The sequence below is a fragment of the Somniosus microcephalus genome, chromosome 5 (assembly GCF_052327205.1).
Source record: "Somniosus microcephalus isolate GS21.2 chromosome 5, FLI_Smic_1.0, whole genome shotgun sequence".
Classification (NCBI taxonomy): domain Eukaryota; kingdom Metazoa; phylum Chordata; class Chondrichthyes; order Squaliformes; family Somniosidae; genus Somniosus; species Somniosus microcephalus.
This window is the reverse complement of record NC_140991.1, coordinates 144677591-144696295: the sequence shown is the minus strand read 5'-3', so window position 1 is coordinate 144696295 and position 18705 is coordinate 144677591. Positions and strand designations below refer to the sequence as shown.

At 41.5% G+C, this 18705-nt stretch overlaps 1 protein-coding gene across 2 annotated transcripts in view; it reads right to left on the bottom strand.

Moving 5' to 3' along the window:
• Positions 1-5730: 5730 nt before the first annotated feature.
• The window catches only part of asb4 (ankyrin repeat and SOCS box containing 4), a 37483-nt gene continuing 24508 nt past the window's right edge, over positions 5731-18705 (bottom strand). Inside the window, exons 3-4 of one of the 2 annotated variants that reach the window (XM_085988326.1) lie at positions 9980-10093; positions 5731-8607 (exon numbers count right to left, since the gene is read on the bottom strand). In XM_085988326.1, coding sequence (XP_085844452.1) covers positions 8419-8607; positions 9980-10093 — 303 coding nt within the window. In that variant the 3' untranslated portion in view covers positions 5731-8418. The remainder of the gene's footprint in view (positions 8608-9979; positions 10094-18705) is intronic. The other variant, XM_085988327.1, reaches the window with a different exon arrangement.

The window sequence follows — 18705 nt, the reverse complement described above, 5'->3', positions numbered from 1 at the left end:
AATATATTGATAAGTATCAGAATTTTCCCTGCACTGCAGTTGAAGGTCCCTGCAGTCACTACCATCTGACTGGCTCCTTTCCCACAGGGTGAGGAGGCCACCTGAAGAGGTCTTGGCGCTGGTGCCAAGGAGCATGGGACACGGCATACAGCACCTGTCACATGCCATACAGCACCTGTCACACAATGGACTTGAACTTTGGATTAGCAGGAACTAAACTGTTGAAGGATGGCTACTAAACAAATATGTGGACAGAACAGAATCATGGTTTGTCACATCAACAAACTAGTTCATGGCCCATAGTTTTGAGGGTAAATACCAGGGCAAGAAACATTAAACTCAGGTACACAATGCAAACTTTTTCCATTGAGTTCCTTTCTAAGAACGTAAGAAATAAGAGCAGGAGTAGGCCATACAGCCCCTCGAGCCTGCTCCATCATTCAATAAGATCATGGCTGATCATTGACCTCAACTCCACTTTCCTGCCCAATCTCCATATCCCTTGATTCCCCTAGAGTCCAAAAATCTATCTATCTCCGCCTTTGAATATACTCAAAGACTCAGCATTCACAGCCCTCTTGGGCAGTGAATTCCAAAGATTCATAACCCTCTGAGTGAAGAAATTCCTCCTCAGTCTTAAATGGCCTACCCATTATCCTGAGACTATGCCCCCTAGTTCTAGACACTCCACCCAGGAGAAACAACCTCTTGGCATCTACCCTGTCAATCCCCTTCAGAATCTTGTATGTTTCAATGAGATCACCTCTCATTCTTCTAAACTCCAGAGAGTATAGGCCCATTCTACACAATCTCATCATAGGAATCAGTCTAGTGAACCTTTGTTGCACCGCCTCCAAGGCAAGTATACCCTTCCTCCGATAAGGAGACCAAAACTGTGCACTGTACTCCAGGTGTGGTCTCACCAAGGCCCTGTACAACTGTAGCAAGACTTCCTTACTCTTGTACTCCAACTCCCTTGCAATAAAGGCCAACATGCCATTTGCCTTCTTTATTGCTTGCTGTACCTGCATGCTAACTTTCTATGTTTCTTGCATGAGGACACCCAAATTTCTCTTAACACCAACATTTGAAAGTTTCTCACCATTTAAAAAAATGTTTTTTTATTCTTCCTACCAAAGTGAATAACCTCACATTTCCCTACATTATACTCCATCTGCCACCTTACTGCCCACGCACTTAGTCTATATCCCTTTGCAGACTCTTTGGGCAGGATTTTCATTGGGTCGTGGGATTGGAGGCATGTGGGGGGTTAAAATCCCAAAATCGGGGTCCCGACCCCATCCCGCACCCAAATCCGCCTCCATGCCAGTTTCAAAGGAGGCGGGTACCTGCCCCGCACTGGGACCCGCCTACCCGAGGCGGGAAGGTATTAGTGCCAATTAACTGCCTGTTAACAGGCAGTTTTTAGCCTAATTCCTATTTTTAAGGTTGAAATGTGGGATTCCCAATGGCTCCAAACCACGCCAAGTTAGAGGAGGCGGGCCGTTGAGTTGAAGGACTTGGAGGGGTCGAGATGTCGGTGTTCAGGTGAGTGATGTGTGCATGAGTGCAAAGGTAAGTGTGTTTGGTGTGTCTAAAGTGATTTAAAGAAGTTTAAATGACCTTTTCAGCCTTCCTTCCTTTAGGTCCCGGGAGTCCCTCATCTCACCGGCACAGAAAGCAGAATGGCTGCGAACTGTCAAAAGTGACAGCCTTCAGCTTTCTGTGCGGGAGAGACTTCTAACTGGGTCTGTGGAGAAGGACTCAGGTTAGAAGTAAGACTGTCAGTGTTTGACAGCTTCAAACAGCTTTCAAACACTGATATTTCATCTGTCAAAACCTCTTGACAGATAAAATTTCAGTCTGTGATGTCACCTGTTGCCGGGTGGCCCTTAATTGGCCTGCTGAGCCTGCTGGGTGGGCTCAACAAGGTCAATCAAGTTAAAATCGCGTGGATTGGCCGCATCTCGATGAAGGCGGGACTACAACCCGAACGTTGTAGTCCCGCCTCCAACCCAACTCCTGAATGAAAATCCTGCCCTTTGTGTTCTCCTCGCAGCTTACTGTCCCACCTAGCTTTGTATCATCTGGTGCTGAATAAGGGTGTGTGGAAAGTCCCTAATGTTATAAGACTTGGACAACTGAGCAGCTCAAAGTGGCCATCCTCCTCCAGGGTGTCTGGTTTCTGTTAGATTTGGCACAAAGTGCTGGTATGGGAGTGAGAATCCTGATCAATTGCACTTCATGAAGTGGATCTTTTCATTTTTAAAAGACCTCCATCGGCCCCAGCAACGCCTGCTGTACACAGACCCCCCTTACATCCATCAATGCTATGGCAATAATGACATGAAATGCGACATATGGTATCACTGTCATTCCTGCCTTATCTGGTCACACCTGCTCCATTTTGGATAGGTGTGCCTGGTGGCCTGTGGAGGCTTGAAGCAAGATGTGTCCCCACCCAATTTTCTACCCCAGCCAGAGTTGTATTGGAAAACTGGCATAACTTGCGAGGAAAATCCTCCCTGAAGTGTTTAGGTATCAGCAAAGCTTAAAATATAAAAGTTATGGAACATTGAGTAAGGCGTTTCATACTTTTGAGGTCCTGGATTTAAAGGATGGGTCTTGAATTAAACCCAGTGAGATTTTAAGGAGGAAGAAATGTGTGTAAAGAGACAGATATCAAATGTGCTTTAGCCTCCTAAAGCCAAAACAAGTGTAGATCAATTTGAAACTCAACAGCTCTTTGTATCAAACTGGACATATACTCTTGAAGCTCTGATTTCTAAGGGAGACTTTCCAGAAAGCTCATTGAATGTATTTTACACTCAGTGAGAGGAAACTATTAGGGAATAACTTTCTGCATGACAATATCTTGGTCTAAACAAGATTATTTATTTGGACAGCATAGGTACAGCTGATGCTTGAAGCAATCCTCACACCTAAACATTACAGTTTGCATTTTTCTGCCAAACAATTTATGGCCAAAGATCCATGGCCATTCCAGCAGACTCCTACAACTTTGGCTGGAGTTTGGCAGGAAACAGCTGCAAACACGACCAGAATCTAGATATGTAACATTGCGACCTTATGTTGAGGATTCCTATTATGGCCTTACTAGGGAGCCCGGCGTTGCCGGGGCTGTTTTGGGGCAGGCGGTTTAAATCGAGTGGTAGGCTTTGGGGCGATGTCTGTGTCCGTTTGTGAAAAGTAAATACGCTTAAAACCGTCTCTGAAGCGTAAGCTTTCTTTGGCGGTAACGCGCGCGTAGGTACGCCCTGTAACTTTTGAGTGTATACCCGAAACACGCACAGGAAATGACAGACAGATAGACAGAATGACAGAAGTACCGCTTTATATATATAGATAGAGGTAGAGCCTCCTCCAGCCCCTATAAGGCCATCAAGGTGAGGGATGTGGCTGGGGGTTAAGGATTCTCTGTCAGAAGTTCTCACATTCTGCCCTCAGTTGGGACCTGGTGTAGGGTTGGCAGAAGTATGTGGTTTCACTAAGCGTACCTTCCCAACACCCAGCAGAAGGAGGGCCCACCTGGATTGCAGAGATTTGGGGGAGAACAGTGACATCACCCAATGTCCCACCTACCTTTTGTACACAGTGATATCAGCCACAGCCAGGAACTCATGCAGCTCTTTTTGAACATTTGCAGTGATCTGTGCAAACTGGCAATTTGTTCCAAAGATCAATAACTCACTCATCTAACCTAGTTCTTTGCTTACGTAACTAATAAGCATGTCTCCTGGTTTCCCCTAACCTATCCAATTCAAATAGTCGATCCACATGGACACAGTTTAGTCCCTTCATTATTTTAAATATCTCAGTAAGAGCTCCCCAAAGGCTATGTTTTGAGACTAAAACGACCCAGCTCTATAAGCCTATTGTGGTAGCTGAGGGTTTTTAAACTAGGTATCAATCAAATAGCCCTCCTCTGAACCATTTCTAGGGCCTCTACATCACCCATCATGAGGGGTCCAAAACAGGACACAGTATACTAGATGAGGCCTAACAACTGGTGCTTTTTGTTTTATATTGGATCGTCCTAGCAATACTTCCTAATACTCTATTTACTATAGCCTTGTGGCACTGGTCGTGAACCTTTGGATACTCTTAATATAACACCTTGGTATCTTTCCCACTCAACAGGCTTTAGTCCAGAATCATGTATGGTACACACATACAATCCTGCTGGCATTAGCCCTAACCACAAGTATAACATGACATCTATATTAAATGTCATCTGCCTACATAACAACAGTAATTGGAATTCAATATTACTTTAATTGTGTGATACAGTACTTTGCTGTGATAAGGCACTATATATGCAAGTATTATTGCTCTTATTAAATATAGATTGTTTCTTTCTCCAAATGACCAAAAGCAAAGTAGCACTCCTGCTACCCACCTATTTTGAATCTGAGTGAATGAGCAAATTACATCAGAGCATTCTTGCCTGACTTGATTCCTTAGTATAGTGGGTAGGATAGTGCTTTGGAGACAAGTAGAACCAGTTAGCTATGTTACATTAGATTAGCTAGAATATATTTTTTTTAATGATTAATTTTAAGAAAAAGTATGCTATAGAGATACTATACTCTCATGTAAGAAAGAATAAAAGTTTAAGCAATATCCCAGCTTCCAACTGAAAACAAATCAGACGTCCTTCCTACTGACATGTTATGGTATCTAGTAAATATATTTTTATTCCAATCCATCAATTTATTTTCTGAATTTTCTCACAAATATTTGAGTTCCACAATTTAAAAATGTTCAAATTGAGATTGTGCATCAAGTAGATGATAGAGATTTGCTGCCCTCTGCAGCACTGACTGGAAAATACAGCAAATGAAAGTGCCAAGGGTAAGTAAGCAGAAAAGCATTAAGTTTGACAACGTAACCACTACCTCAACCAAATACAGAATAATTTAAACTTTTACGCCACACTTTGAAGAACTTTTTTCTAAATGATTCATATTGGAGTTCTAGCTTCGATGAACTTTTAACTTTAAGATCATGCAGTTCAAAGTCAGTGGAGAATTAAGTGTATGGGAATACAAATGTTCTGATTGGGTGGTATGTCAATCTGCTTACTGGTACATAACTGCCCAAAGCATTATGCACCTACTAGCCCAAATATAGACCATTATCCGTCCTTCCCTTAAAAAAAGCATTGGTGTGATGGAGAATTCAGAGAAGAGATTATTGGACTCAGAACATCAATTTATGAGGATAAGCTGAAAGAATTAAATTTGCTCTCACTGGAGAACAGATCATGATGCAGATCTTTAAAATAATTAAAGGATAGATAATAGAAGTGTAAGCAAGGATTTTTTTAAACTTAACCTTTGGGCACTGCACCAAGATAACTAATTGGGTGTCCCACTCTGCTGATGAGTTGTCTTGTCAGGCACTTTGTGTTTGTGAAGGGCAGCCCAAAACAGGATCCGAGTCTGACCTGCTCACTCCAATGATATGATCAGGTCAAATATTAAGAGCTCTCAAATGGCTGGGGACCAAATCTTTGGACTCAATTTTCAGCCAGCCAGCATTAGAATTTCAGAGATGTGAATCACAGCTACAAAATCAGGCTAGAAAAATATATGCATTTAAATTAAATAAGTAAAAATTAATATAAAATAAAACTTTAAATATATGGTATGTCAAAGTAATATAAAATAAAATCTAAAGGTACATGTAGAAAGAGAAAATAAGAGACAAAGAGTATAGAATTTTATTTATGATTTTTAAAACATATACTTAATGTTACAATAATAAAGATACACATGGCATCGCAGTAGTATTATAATTGTAATATTACATGAATTTTCATCCTTGAACGTGCATGAGCTGAAATATTAAAAAAAGAGAATGGCGTAGGGAGGACAGAATTCTCTGCTGCTACCAGTAGTTAAGCAGTTAAACTGTGATCACAGGACAACATCAACAACAATACCTTGCATTTATATAATGTCTTTAATGTAGCAAAATGTGCCAAAGTGCTCTGTGAAGCGTAATCAGATAAAGCTTGATGCTGAACCAAAGAAGGAGATATTAGGAAGGGGTGACTAAAAGTTTGATGAAGTGTGTTTTAAGGGGCAGTTCAAAGGAGGTGAGGGAGATGGAGAGGTGGAGAATTTTAAGGAGGGATTTCCAGAGCATAGGGCCTAGATGACTGAAGGCACAGCCGCAAATAGTGAGGCAACGGGAAAGAGGGATGCACAAGAGGCCAGCACAGAGGAACACAGATTTTTCTGAGAGTTGTAGGGCTAAAGGGGAGGGGCAGGGCCACGAGAATTTTATATTTGATGTTTTGAGGGACCGGGAACCAATTTGGCCCCCTTCAACTTGAGAAAACCGTACCAGAATGAACGAATAGCATTGGAAAGAGTTGGGGTTTACTAGGGACAGGAGTATCAAACGTATAGCAGAGGAAGTGATTGAATAGATCGACATCTGCAGATGTATTGTGGAAAACAGGACCGGGCCAGATAGTTGGGAGTTTGGAAGTGCTGTTATAAGTGACCTGTGGGAGAGATTTTCCAGGGGTGGATGCAGAAGGAAGTTGGGTTGGAAAAGGGATATGGGTGGTGAGGAATGCTAGGAAGTGGTTGGAGATGGCCTTGTCTGTGATCGATAATGAAGATGAGGGAGTGGCTGTGAATATGAGCAGCAGCGATTATATGTAGGGAGAGATTAAAGGAGGTCAGAAGTGCAGTGAAATCAGAGGAGAGAGTGCAAGGTGAGTTGAGATTGAAATTACCCAGGTTGAGGAGTTGCTCAGTGCAGAGTCTGTGGGAGGAAAGAAAGGAGGATATCTCGATGAGAAGCTTGGGAGGGGTGTGATATAGACAACAAGGATTTTAAAGGAGAGGCACAAGGGGTGAAACAAGGTGAGGGACCTGAAGGAAGAGATGGTAAAAGAGAAGTAGGGGAGAGACTAAGGTGTGATTTTGGTGATTAGAGCCACACCACCATGTGATGATTTGGGCAGAACAGACTAAGGCATTAATCTGTGGCAGCAGGACATAGTGTAAATTTAACAAGTCTCAAGTAGGACTACATATGAAAATGATAAAATATTTGATACAATGTTATGGATGTGGGAATATCAGGATTCAATAAAGTTAGAGTAACATCCTGGAGTCTTTACCTCAATCACCAGGGAGATAATTTCACAGTTTCTTAGAAATGTTACCTGTGGTTGTTTGCCTCCCTTAAGAAATTAGTAAAATAGGCGGATCCCAAGACAAAGAACACTAAGTGGACTGTTGGAAGATGTGAACTTAAATGGCCAAATGAGCTTTTGTTGTTAAACCCTTCATTTTGGCACTCAAAACATTTTTTGAAATTATGATTTTCTTGACAAAATGTAATAGGATAATATAACAGAATATACAATTTACTGTGTATTTCATATTCTAAGCAATCACTTTTGCTCATTTTCTTCCAAAAATTACTTTCATCCAAAATATATAGGCACATGCAGTTAACACCCAGAAATGCTTGAAGCAAAATTCGATGGCCCGGATTTTGCATTAACAATAACGGTGAGGCTATCAGCACTCAATGTTATTATGAAGTAAATCGGACAGCAACATTTAAATGCGGAAATCTGGAAGTTGTTTTCTGAGTTGCCCTGCTCTTCCACAAGCTTTGCTACACCAGTACCTTGCCGAAAGACTGCATTAAAATACATGAAGGGCATGAATTTGTGACACTCACTAATTACCCACTGAACAAGCTAGAAAAAGTTAGGGCTGGTGCATTCAGGTGTAAGTAAATTTTTAATGGTGTGATAAATCTTAATTACTGCCAAACCATTTCTCTGGCACTAAAAATTTACTTTTACAAGTGCGGAGTCTCATTCCTTCAGATTTTTATTATTGGAGATTTTTTTTTTAATTAAAAATTAATTTTTTTTAACTTTCTGTCTCCTTTATCTCTCAATCCCATCTTTCTTTCCCTCACTTTATTTCACTTTCTGTACATAGTTTTACATTGAATTGAATATTCTAATTTATACTTCCTGGTTTAAACTCTGCGTGTCTCTGTGAAGGTTCGTCAATCTGATTAGTTTAAGAGACACGCTGTTGCTTGACCTGCTCTCTCACACCACAGATCCCCTCTAGAGGGCGCCACGCTGAAAAGGATCTCTAGCAACTGTAAGTTGCAGCTCAAAAGCCCACGAAAAGTCTGTGGGCAGCTGTAAGTGTAATGACTCGAGCGCCGTTCGTTCACTACTGACCACAAAATCCGGGCCATTAACTTTGTAATGTGTCGATTTAACTCAAAGGACATTTAAATGATGTTAATAAGTAAAGGTTCAAAGTTTCATTGATATTTTTGTAAAATCCTATGGTCTTTACAGACTCACTTGACAAAATTAAATTGAAATTCTGATATTCAGTAGATCACACCTTCTGGCTCTAATAGAAGATATCGTTTAAGTCGAGGCGGCATATTAAGTTTTGGCACTGCATTGTAACACCTTGCCCGTAATATTGCCCGAATAGTACATCTAGTCAGGTGCATCAGAGAGCGTGGAGATCTTCCACAGACATCAAACAGAGATTTATAAAACGCCCAGTGTTGCTGAAAAGTCAAGCAAATAATATAGGTCACAGACTGTTTTTCTAAATCAGAGGTTCCCACACAGGGGTAGGAGGTCATGGTGAGGTTCGGGCGGGCGGGGGGAGCGTGAGGAGGATGGGCTGGATTACTGTGCGCTTAGTGCGATTTTAGCTTTAAATTGCTTTGTTCATTTAATTTTATTCAAAGCCTGTTTTTTGTCTACTTCACCACAAGCAACAGTAGGAGGGGCACTGGATTGAGGTGATCTTATGGTGACTGAGCATGTTTTTAGGCTCAGACTCCGTGCTGTGGAGGCAGCAGGTGCCTGAACCAAGAATCATTAGCCCAGTCTGAAATTGTGCATGAGCTGCTGGTGCCTGTTTATCTATTTTCTAAAAGTTACTGTTATTTGTGAAATATTAGCTAGGGAAATACTTTAATTCATGATAGTGGCTCAAACAAACCAAGTTTTCTTTTGCAGTGATTTGACTGGTTTGGTTGCTAGATTTTCTTTATTAATAATCACAATGTTTTGATTTGTCACTCCCTTGGTAATATTAAATTAAGTTACAATACATTATTCTGTTGGTAATATGCCAGAGTGTGGCACAGGAAGTGTAATGCCAATGTTATGTCTGAAGTGTGAGGGACAAAAAGTGAATGCAGACATATTAATTTTATTTACTACAGATATATATAACTGTAATCTGGTTACAATTTGCATGTATCATGTCATTATTACTAAATATCTTCATACATCATGTCATTCCTGTGAATCTGCTTATATAAGGATTGTTCACGAAATAGTACATCCCTTGGCATTTAGTCATCTCTAAATTTATTGTCTATTCATAGCCAGGAACAGAAAATGAGCAGTATTTGCAAAGAAATCAAGAGGGTAATTTTCAACTTCACAGCTTGGGCAGTAATCGGTGGGCAATATGCTCTGCCAGCGTAGGTGGAGAAGGTTCAAATTTGTCCCACCCCCCACACAGTCTACAGCATCTCCATCTCGCAGCAGAAAGGAAGTTGCTGTCCAGAGACCTCTGCCATAATCTTAATCTAGCCTAGGAATGGGCCGGGTTCAGGTCAGACGTTCCTTTTACGCTCCACTGGCTTCAATGGGGCATAAAATGAGCATCCGGCACAAAGCTGCCCACTCTAACAATCAGGGCTCAAATTCCAAAATAATAATAACACAGCAAAAATCTTCAGCAGCTGGTTAATACTGTATTGGTCCCATACTTGCACGTGCATTGACCCATTTCAATTTAATTGAGTTTGGTTTGATGGTGACTAACTTGCAGAAACTATTCATTCTAATCTAATCATTATTGTTTTTTTTTGTTCTGTTAGATGTTAAAAAAAGGAAATAGAATTCAAACAGAATTACCTCTAAGATATCATCAGGTATAGCTTGTCTCCATTTTGGGGTAGATTGAATGAATTCATATGAATTGACCATAACTTCAACTGCCTTTGGACAAGCGCAGCATGATTGTAGTACCTAAACATACACACAAAAATAGCTTTTACTCTTTTTTTGCTCTGTTTAATGAAGATTGAATCTGAATCACTGATGCATATGATTGAATAAATATGCAAAGTTTTCCAAGGTGTAGTTTGGAAGATTTGAACATATGGACCCCAAATTTCCACAGGCCCTCCAGTGTACTCCTGCCAGGAGTGCCGCATAGAGTCTGGGAAATAGGTTGGAAGCTGGATACTCCAGCCACCCAAACAAGGTCACCCGTGTCAGTGATGAACACAGTCAAGTAAGAGGGCTGCCAGGCCAAGAGGCCTCATCAACTTCTGGGATCTATGGACAGACTGCTTCATGAGATGAGAATAGCATACTATCCAGTTTGAAACTAAGTCCACCAGGCCTGGGATGGGGACAGGAACCTCAAAGATTTGACCATTTTTTGTGCCTCCCTTTTAAAGGGGACTGATAAGAGCTAATCTTTGCCCTCTTCTGGGCCAGTGGTGCTGGTGGGGTGGTAAGTGCCCCAATTTTCCTCCCCCGACCCCTGACCCCCATCCCCTGGCAGGAACTCAAGATGTGGCTATAGTGGTGCTGGCACATACCATTTTTTATTTAAATGCGGGAACATACTCCCCAACCCCCGATACTTTGGCAGGATCAGAAGTCGCTCTTACGCAAGGAGCAAAGGCCCATGGAAATTCGGTGGTGTGGACATTGTGACAAGGTGACAACAACAATAAATTTTGTAGTGACCGAAGCACTTTGTTTGCCATAATAGGGGTAATTTTATGAAATCATGCTCCCAATGTGGAGCCCTGCCCACCATCAGCACATATCGGGAATTCTGGCAAACACTCCTCTTGCTTTTCCATCCATTAATATTAATGGACAAAAAATCATTAGGAACACATACTTGAATTACCAACCTGCACTCCAGGGGGCAAGGTTGCACAGTGGGAGCATGATTTCGCAAAATTAGCCTTCATGTCTTAACTAATGTTACAGAATTGCATCACAGTACGCGAATCAACAGCTAATGCATTGTCTATGTGTTCAATACTATTCATGTATGTCTAACTGCTAATACAAGATTAAATTGCTGTTTTATTTTGAAATGCTGCACTGTTTTAGTGTGTTTACAAAGTATGTCTGCTTACTGAATCTAACTTGAATTTGAATTTCTTTTTCACTATTATTTGTAGGAACAGAAAAACAGGGAAAGAGAAAGGCATACAATTTATCAAACCCATTCCATCACAGACCATGTACATTTCCCCATCCACTTAATCACCTGAAAGTTCTGCATAAATAATCCTTTATCTGCAAAGATATTTAGACAAAACATTCAACTATGTGTGTGTGTGTGTGTGTATATATCTACCAGTATAATTCCCAATCAAGTGTTTATACAATTCCTTATTGCAAGAGTTAATTGCTTCTGTCTAAAAACATTTTTGGGAAATCTGTTCCACATCCATCACTAGGAATATTGGAATAGAAGGCCCATCAAGCCTGCTCCACCATTTTGTTAGCCATGGCAGGGTCTTGTCGTCTTAATCCCAATTCCATACTGTTCATAATTTTACTAATTACCATAAAGAGTTTGTTTTGTGTCTAGTTTATGGATTTCCTCTCTGTAATGTGTTTTGTAGATTATGAACACAGCCCCTGAAATTGTGGGGAGCGGGAAGCTTCACCTGCCAGCTTTTTGCAACACTGACCCTGTCCCAAATCATAGGGATGGGATCATTTAAGTAAAAGAGAGGCCTCTATGTCATGTATGGCACTCCTTGGGCGTCTGCCCTGCAAGGGGCCTGGAATTTTGAAGCAGCACTTTATCACTTTATCAGGATAATAAAACAGGCTGTTCTGGCTGAAGAGGAAATTGTTTATTTAAAATTGATTCTTCTTGTAGGTGCCATTAGGAAGCTATCAATATGGGCACCAGTTAGTAACACTGGGAATCAAAGTACAGCTGCATCATGCAGGCACACTTTGCTCTGGAGGTAAAGGCTGCAGAACTGGCACAATTAATGGTCGTTGATGCCACAAAAAAAGGGCAGAGACTCGGTGAGTCCAACTCCTGCCCCAATTCTTCACCACCATCCCCCGCAGCTTTTACACACAGGCATTGAAGGAACTTTGGGGCCATTCCCTTTTAAATTATGTTAAACAGTGAAAGATTATTTCCATTTGATGGTGAATTGGTAACAAGGGAGTATAGATGGGATTATCATTAGAGAAATGAAGGAGGAAATTAGAAGAATTATTTCATGCAGAGGTTTATTAAAAAATAGAATGCTTTATCATAAAGTGGCTATTGATGTAGATGCAAAAAATGCCTTCTGCAAATGCATGTTGGGAAATTAGCTTCTATTCTTTTGGCTTTCCATAGAAAGTGGGCCAATTGTGCATACCTGTCATAAAGGCAATAGTATCACTGTACTTTGTGTGCATGGCACACAAAGTAGCCTGGTAACTTGACATCATCTGAGTTTGTTAGATCAGGTCATTTAAAACATGAGAATATGCTCCTTGCACACCTTGGCCCAGGTGCAGGGAGCATGATTCAAGTGTGGGCAGAATGTCCTTAAACACTTCTGCAAAAAATTTAAAGGTAAACTTTTAAAGATACATAGGTGTACATTTTTTTCTGGCCTTTAGAAAGGCTGAGAGTATTCTTTAAGTATTTGCCAGCCTTTTCAAGACAAGGAGGAACGTATTCACATGGGGGAAAAAAGCAAGTGAGGGCAAAACCAATGTTGAGGCACACAATGGAGCCTGTAGTCTAATCGAGGAGTGGTCTAGCACCCAACCCTTCTTGATGAATGTGGACATGCTTTCTTAGCCATTCCCTTTTAAATTATGTTATAGCTTTTACATCGACAGCCACTTTATGGTAAAGCATTCTATTTTCTAATAAACCTCTGTGTGAAATAATTATTCTAATTTCCTCCTTCATTTCTCTAATGATAATCCCATCTATACTCCCTTATTACCAATTCACCACCAAATGGTAATAATCTTTCACTGTTTAACCTCTCAAATAGTTTCATAATTTTGAAAAGCTCTATTATATCCCCTCTTAATCTTCTCTGGTCCAGTGATAAAAGCCCCAATCCTTCAAAACTTTCTTCATAACTATAATCTCATTCCTGATATAATTCCAGTAAATCTTCATTGTATTCTTTCCATGGCTCTAATATCTTTCCTCTAATGGGGTGCCCAGCACTGCATTCAATACTCTTTAAGTGTGCTCGAACCAATGTTTTGCATAAATTCAACAGCCCGGAATTTGCAGTCAGCGGTGAAGCAAAGGCGTTCACCACTGGCCTTGAAGTACACTTCACACAATGATCTCTGTGGAGAAGTTCGGGTTTTCTGACGTTCAATTCAAATCAACGGAGTATAGTGGGGATCCCCTAGTGCGAGCTGCTGTGATGTCAACAAGCTGTCTAAGCAGAAAATCAAAACTCAGAATTTTCACAGACAGCGAACAAGGAAGTGGGTAAGCTCTTAAAATTCTAACTTTTTAAAAATGTTAGAGCAAAATAAAGATTGGGGCGCTCACATGGGCAAAAGGCAAACCTGAAATAAAGATGAACAAACTTAAAAAAAAATTTAAATGTATTAAAAGCTTCTTATAAATGTTAATTTTTATTAAAATGAATACATTTCACACTGCACAAAATTTAAATTAGTTTTTCAGGCCCATAACCTTTGTTTAGCAGTCAATATGTTGTTAAAACCCCAGTTATACCTAATCCCTTTGGGTCTAACTTTTAGTGGCGAATTTAACAGTGTAATTACTGCGGAAGAGATTAAGTTTTCATCAGTTTCCCTGATTTGAGTCATTACACTGATTGCTGGCTCTGTGTCGGAGCAGTGAATGACAGACCGCAACTTCAGGATTTGCGCCAAATCCCAAAGTTGTGGTCAGTTTCAAAGGTGGAATGATGGCAAATGCTGCCAGTTCACCATCATCCAGACCGCATATTCTGGGCCATTATAACTTTTTTGTTTTTATTCTCAATGTCCCTGTATATAAAATCCAGAATCATATTCTCTTTTTAATGATCTTTTCTATCATAGAAACATAAACATAGAAGATAGGAGCAGGAGTAGGCCATTCGGCCCCTCGAGCCTGCTTTGCCATTCAATGCGATCATGGCTGATCATCCAAATTCAGTACCCTGTCCCTGCTTTCTCCCCATACCACTTGATTCCTTTAGCCTTAAGAAATATAGCCAACTCCTTCTTGAATATCTATATCTATAAAAGGCCTCTTCTGTCTGTCTGTTCTCTATACGTTCGAAAGTTATAGAGCTTACCGACACGCGCGTCACATCAAAAGAAAGCTTACGATTACGGACCGGTCATAGGCGTATTTACTTTTCCGTCAGACAAAAATCGTGCCCACGGTATCCCAAAAACGTTCAAAATTCCGGTCATTAGCATTGAGTGACTATGATGTCGAAGAGCTGCTATGATGTCAGAGCAGTTTTTGTGCTGTCATAAAGAGATCAATGCTTTCACTGCCCAGCCTACTCAGCTGGGGTGACTCGGGCCGGGCCTCTTCCTCTCTCTCTCTCCGTCTCTTTATCTCTCTCTCTGTCTCCCAGTCTCCCTCTCCCCCAGTTTCACTCTCTCACCCCCAGTTTCCCTCTCTCCCCCCTCAGTCTCTCTCTCTATCTCCCAGTCTCTCTCTCTCCCCCAGTCTCCCAGTCTCTCTCTCTCCTCCAGACTCTCCCTCCTCCAGTCTCTCTCTCTCTCTGTCTCTCTCTCCTCCAGTCTCTCTCTCCCCCCAATCTCACTCTCCCTTCCCCCGTCTCTCTCTCTCCCCAGTCTCTCTCTCTCCCGTCTCTCTCTCTCTCCCGTCTCTCGCTCTCTCTCTCCCGTCTCTCTCTCTCTCTCCCCCAGACTCTCTCTCGCCCCCTGAGTTGCTCTCTCTCTCCCCCCTCAGGTCTCTCTCTCTCTATCTCCCCAGTCAGTTCAGTTCAGTTCAGTTCAAATGCTTTATTGGCATGAAAGTTTACAGAGAACCATATTGCCAAAGCTTACATTGCAAAAAGGTACAGTTTTCCAACATTCTGTAGGTGTCAATCGATTTGACATTTGTTGGGTATATACAATATTACTTTTAAACAATATTAATTTTTAAACAGTCTTTCTACTTCATTTGGTACGTTCAATATTAATTTTAAACAGTCTTACTTTTAAACAGTCCTCAGGTTGTGACATGTTGTTACATATTTAGCCCCAAGGTATGGTCTGTCTCCTTCTCCTAGGACTAATCTCAATTTTGACAGATCATCCAATTCCTTGAAATCTGGGGTTGTTTGGCTTAGCTTGTTGAATAATATGTTTCTTGATGTGTTGAATTTTTCGCATTTTAGGAGGAAATGCATTTCTGTTTCAACCTCGCCAGCCAGACATTGATCGCATATTCTATTCTCTCTAGGCTGCCAGGATTTCTTGTATCTGCCTTTTTCAATTTCCAGTTGGTGGTCGCTTAGTCTGTACCTGGTGAGGGTCTGTCTCTGTTTTGTGTCTCTGATGGTCGTGAGGTAGTCTGCCAGTTTATATTCTCTTTTTAGGGCCCGGTAACATTCTAATCTGCTTTGGCTTTCGGTTATTTTGTTCCAATGTTCCAGGTAGGTTTCTTTGCATTTTTTAATGATTTGGTTCACTCGGATTGGTGTTTGGACGGCTGTGTTGGTCTGGGGCTGGTCAGGGTCCGGCTGAGTACTTAATTTCAGTAGCAGCTGACTCAGGGGACTCTTTTCTGGGTTTAGCTCTTGGGTCTGAAAGGCTTTGAAATGAAGGGTGTCTGGGGAGCTAGATTTGAGGTGATTTAGGAAGTTTAGTGCTCGTTTTTGGATGTTTATTATCAGTGGGTATCTGCCTAGTTCGGCTCTGCATGCATTTGTTGGCGTTTTTCTTTGGGTGCGAAGGATGCTTCGGCAGAATTCTGCATGTAGGGCTTCTATTGTGTGTTTTTCCCATTTAGTGTAGCTTTGGTGATTTAGCGGGCCCCATACTTCACTACCGTACAGTGCAATGGGCAGGATTATGCTGTCAAAAATTTTGAGCCAGATTTTGATTGGGATTTGGATGTTGTAGAATTTTCTTTTTATTGCATATAGGGCTCTTCGGGCTTTTTCTTTTAGTGCATTCACTGCTATGCTGAAGCTCCCTGATGCTGTAATAGTTAGACCAAGGTAGGTGTAGCTCATAGTGTGTCCTATAGTGGTATCACTGAGGGTAAACTGGTATTTGTTTTCCTGACATCTGGGTCTTTTCTGAAAAATCATGATGTTGGTTTTCTTTAGATTTACTGTTAGAGCCCAATTTTGGCAGTATTTGTCGAGTAGGTCTAGTTGTTGCTGTAATCCCTGTTCTGTGGGAGACAGCAGAACCAGGTCGTCCGCATAGAACAGGGACTTCACTTCTCCATCCAGGAGACGGAGACCTGGTGACTCGCTTTGCTCCAGCATGTCTGCTAATTCATTTATGTATATGTTGAGCAGGGTCGGGCTCAAATTGCAGCCCTGCCGGACGCCTCTTCTCTGGGTGAAGAAATCGGTGCGTTTGTCTCCAATTTTGACCCCGCATTTGTTTTTCAGATACATTGATTTAATAAGGTCATAGACTTTGCCCCCTATTCCACACTGAAGAAGTTTATAATAGAGCCCTTCGTGCCATATAGAGTCAAAGGCTTTCTTGAAGTCGATGAAACAGGCGAATATTTTCCCATTTTTTGTTTGGTGTTTATGTTTTTCAATGAGGGTGTGAAGGGTGTAGATATGGTCGGCGGTGCGGTGTTTTGGAAGAAAGCCTATTTGGTTTTTTCTGAGGATATTATGTTTGTTAAGAAAATCAAGTAATCTACTATTTAGAATACTGCAGAATAACTTCCCTAGACAACTGTTGACACAGATGCCGCGGTAGTTATTTGGGTCTGATTTGTTTCCACTTTTATATATGGGGGAGATTAGTCCTTGGCACCAGATATCGGGAAAACAGCCTGAGCGTAATATGATGTTGAATAGTTTGAGTATCGCACCCTGCATCTCCATATTGCTGAACTTTAGCATTTCATTTTTGATGTTGTCTGGGCCACAGGCTTTCTTTAGGTGGAGAGATTTTGTTTTTGTGGCCAGTTCTTTCCGTGTGATTGGGGAGTCTAGAGGGTTTTGGTTGTCTTTAATTGTTGCTTCTAATGTGTGGAGTTTTTCTGTGACCTGATGTTGACTTGTGTTTGTTTTGTTTTTTGGGATGTCTTTGTAGAGGTTTTCAAAATGTGTTCTCCAGATGTCGCCATCTTGGATTGGTAATGCTTGCAATTGTGTTGTACTCAGGTTATTCCACATTTCCCAGAATTGTTTTGGATTGGTGGAGTTTTCAATTTCTTCGAGTATTTTGTGGGTATAGTTTTGTGTTTTGTTCCTAATGGTGTGTTTATATCTTTTGAGGGTTTCGTTGTATCTAGTACGTAGGTCCGGGTTGTTTGGTTGCCTCTCTCTCTCTCCCCGTCTCTCTCTCTCCCCGTCTCTCTCTCTCCCCCCTCAGTCGCTCTCTCTCTCCCCGCAGTTTCTCTCTCTCTCTCCCCCGTCTCTCTCTCTCTCTCTCCCCCAGTCTCTCTCTCCCCCAGGTCTCTCTCTCCCCCCAGTCTGTCTCTCTCTCCGTCTCTCTCTCCCCCCAGTCTCTCTCTCTCTCCCCCAATCTCTCCCTCCACTCTCTCCCTCTCTCCCCATCTCTCTCTCTCTCTCCCCTCAGTCCCTCTCTCTCTCCCCCCCAGTCTCTCTCTCGCTCGCTCTCTCTCTCCCCAGTCTCTCTCTCCCTTCCCTGTCTCTCTCTCTCTCTCTCAATTCAATTCAATTCAATTCAAATGCTTTATTGGCATGAAAGTTTACAGGGAACCATATTGCCAAAGCTTACATAACAAAAAGTACAGTTTTCCAACATTCTGTAGGTGTCAAACAATTCTGACCTTCGTTGGTTACATACAATATTACTTTAAACAATATTAATTTAAACAGTCTTTGTACATCCGTGGGTACATTCAGTATTAATTTTAAACAGTCCTCAGGTTGTGACATGTTGTTACATATTTGGCACCAAGGTATGGTCTGTCTCCTTCTCCCAGGACTAATCTTAATTTTGACAGGTCATCCAATTCCTTGAAATCTGGGGTTGTTTGGCTGAGCTTGTCAAATAATATGTTTCTTGATGTGTTGAATTTTTCGCATTTTAGGAGGAAATGCATCTCTGTCTCAACCTCGCCGGCCAGACATTGATCACATATTCTATTCTCTCTAGGCTGCCAGGATTTCTTGTATCTTCCTTTTTCAATTGCTAGTTGGTGGTCGCTTAGTCTGTACCTGGTGAGGGTCTGTCTCTGTTTTGTGTCTCTGATGGTTGAGAGATAGTCTGCCAGTTTATATTCTCTTTTTAGGGCCCGGTAACATTCTAATCTGCTTTGGCTTTTGGTTATTTTGTTCCAATGCTCCAGGTAGGTTTCTTTGCTTTGTTTAATGATTTGGTTCACTCGGATTGGTGTTTGGACGGCAGTGTTGGTCTGGGACTGGTCAGGGTCCGGCTGAGTAGGAGTACTTAGTTTCAGTAGCAGC